Below are 1,468 nucleotides of genomic sequence, written 5' to 3' on the forward strand. Positions count from 1 at the left end.
ACGTCTCGTCAAAATCACGAAGCTAGAAAGGATTTCCTACTTACGAAAATAAGTCAAGCAAAGAAGGTAACTTCAGCTATGGATAACAAATCGAAAATCATAGAGACAGCAAGACAAAAACACAAATGTATGATAGAAGACGATGTAAGTATTTCTATACGTCGCATATGCAACATGATATGTATATATAAGTCATAATTTTATTTATATAAGTTTAATAATATAAAGTTTAAATCTTTTTAAATGTTTGCAGACAAAAATAGTATCTGATGCTACAGATGAGGAAAATCTTGATCCTAATGTTATGCGAAAAGATTTTTCAACGGAAGTTCAGGAGAAGAAAAAAGTGTTATCTGCAGATAATAACGTATCTCAAAAGACAAGTGCAAGATCAATAAATATAGAGACACCTAGTATATCAAAGGATAATTCTATTTATGGATTGGATACGTCTGGTGAAAAATCACCATCTTCAATATGTAAAGCATATTCTCCATCAGAATTACGTCAAATGAGTCCAGTTACTTCTCATATAACAGCACTTACTTCTTCTCCTTCTACACCCCGTTCATCTCGTCAATCAGGTAAAATATTTTTTAATTTTTTTTTTTAAATTATCGGGTATTAAGTTCTAATTATCTCACAGGTAGTGTATTAGGTGTGTCTGGAGCGACCTATGATAAGAAAGCTTTTAAAGAAAAGATATCAAGAGACCGTGACTCATCTTTTACGCGATATGTGTCCAACCAAGAAATTAGTAGCAAATTAGATATGCTTATTACGAACGTATGCAGATTAAATCGCTTTCTTCTTCCACATGAAAAAAAAATAGTAAGGCCAGCACATTTTCCAGCACTTCCATTGACAACAAAGGAAGAATTAAAAAAATTTTAAAAATATTTATCAAAAGATGATAATGCAGGAGCAACTGTAAGTATATTATTCTTTTTGTTATGTGTTTATTTTTTAACATTCATTTTTTCGCTTAAAAATACTGATATTTTTTCAGATATGTTACGTAAGTCAAATTATTGGTCCTAAAGACAATGTTAAGGAAGCTGTATATAAAGTGCTGAAAAAACTTATTTCGAACACATTGGCAGCACAGTTTACTTTGAAAGCTGGTAAAAATGTATCCAAAAAATGTTTTGAAAAGCTGGCGCTGTATGAAGTTGTTCAAGGTAAGTAAACTTATATTTATTTATTTCCAACTTTCTAACATTAAGAATTATTCCAAAGAAGAGAATAATATAAATAAATAATTAATATAAATTAATCAGTAAAAATAAATAATATATAAAATAATATGTATACAATAATGTATAAAATTAATATATAAATATACTAAACTGTTTAAGTTAACGAATAATCGTAAAAGATTCTTTTGTTTAGTACTTTAATACAAGAGAGTAATTATCAAATAATGATTATTGTTCTTATTAACATCCATCTTTCAGCATTTTGACAA

At 28.2% G+C, this 1,468-nt stretch overlaps 1 protein-coding gene across 2 annotated transcripts; it reads left to right on the forward strand.

Moving 5' to 3' along the window:
* The first annotated feature begins 6 nt into the window (after positions 1-6).
* LOC112462576 lies at positions 7-1,177 on the forward strand. 2 transcript variants are annotated; one of them, XM_025028442.1, is made up of 4 exons: positions 7-144; positions 254-584; positions 647-930; positions 1,010-1,177. In XM_025028442.1, the coding sequence occupies exons 1-3, from the start codon at positions 79-81 to the stop codon at positions 892-894; spliced, it is 645 nt and encodes a 214-aa protein (XP_024884210.1). In that variant the 5' UTR covers positions 7-78; the 3' UTR covers positions 895-930; positions 1,010-1,177. The 2 variants fall into 2 exon arrangements, with proteins under 2 accessions (XP_024884210.1, XP_024884211.1); XM_025028443.1 differs by having other exon boundaries at positions 264-584.
* The last annotated feature ends 291 nt before the right edge of the window (positions 1,178-1,468 follow it).

The sequence above is a fragment of the Temnothorax curvispinosus genome, unplaced genomic scaffold (assembly GCF_003070985.1).
Source record: "Temnothorax curvispinosus isolate PA1 unplaced genomic scaffold, ASM307098v1 QBEX01012528.1, whole genome shotgun sequence".
Taxonomy (NCBI): domain Eukaryota; kingdom Metazoa; phylum Arthropoda; class Insecta; order Hymenoptera; family Formicidae; genus Temnothorax; species Temnothorax curvispinosus.

Coding starts and splice junctions, on each gene's coding strand:
- LOC112462576 (XM_025028442.1), top strand. CDS start 79: ATGGATAACAAATCGAAAATCATAGAGACAGCAAGACAAAAACACAAA. Junction 145..253: donor AATGTATGATAGAAGACGAT/GTAAGTATTTCT, acceptor AAATGTTTGCAG/ACAAAAATAGTATCTGATGC. Junction 585..646: donor CCGTTCATCTCGTCAATCAG/GTAAAATATTTT, acceptor ATTATCTCACAG/GTAGTGTATTAGGTGTGTCT.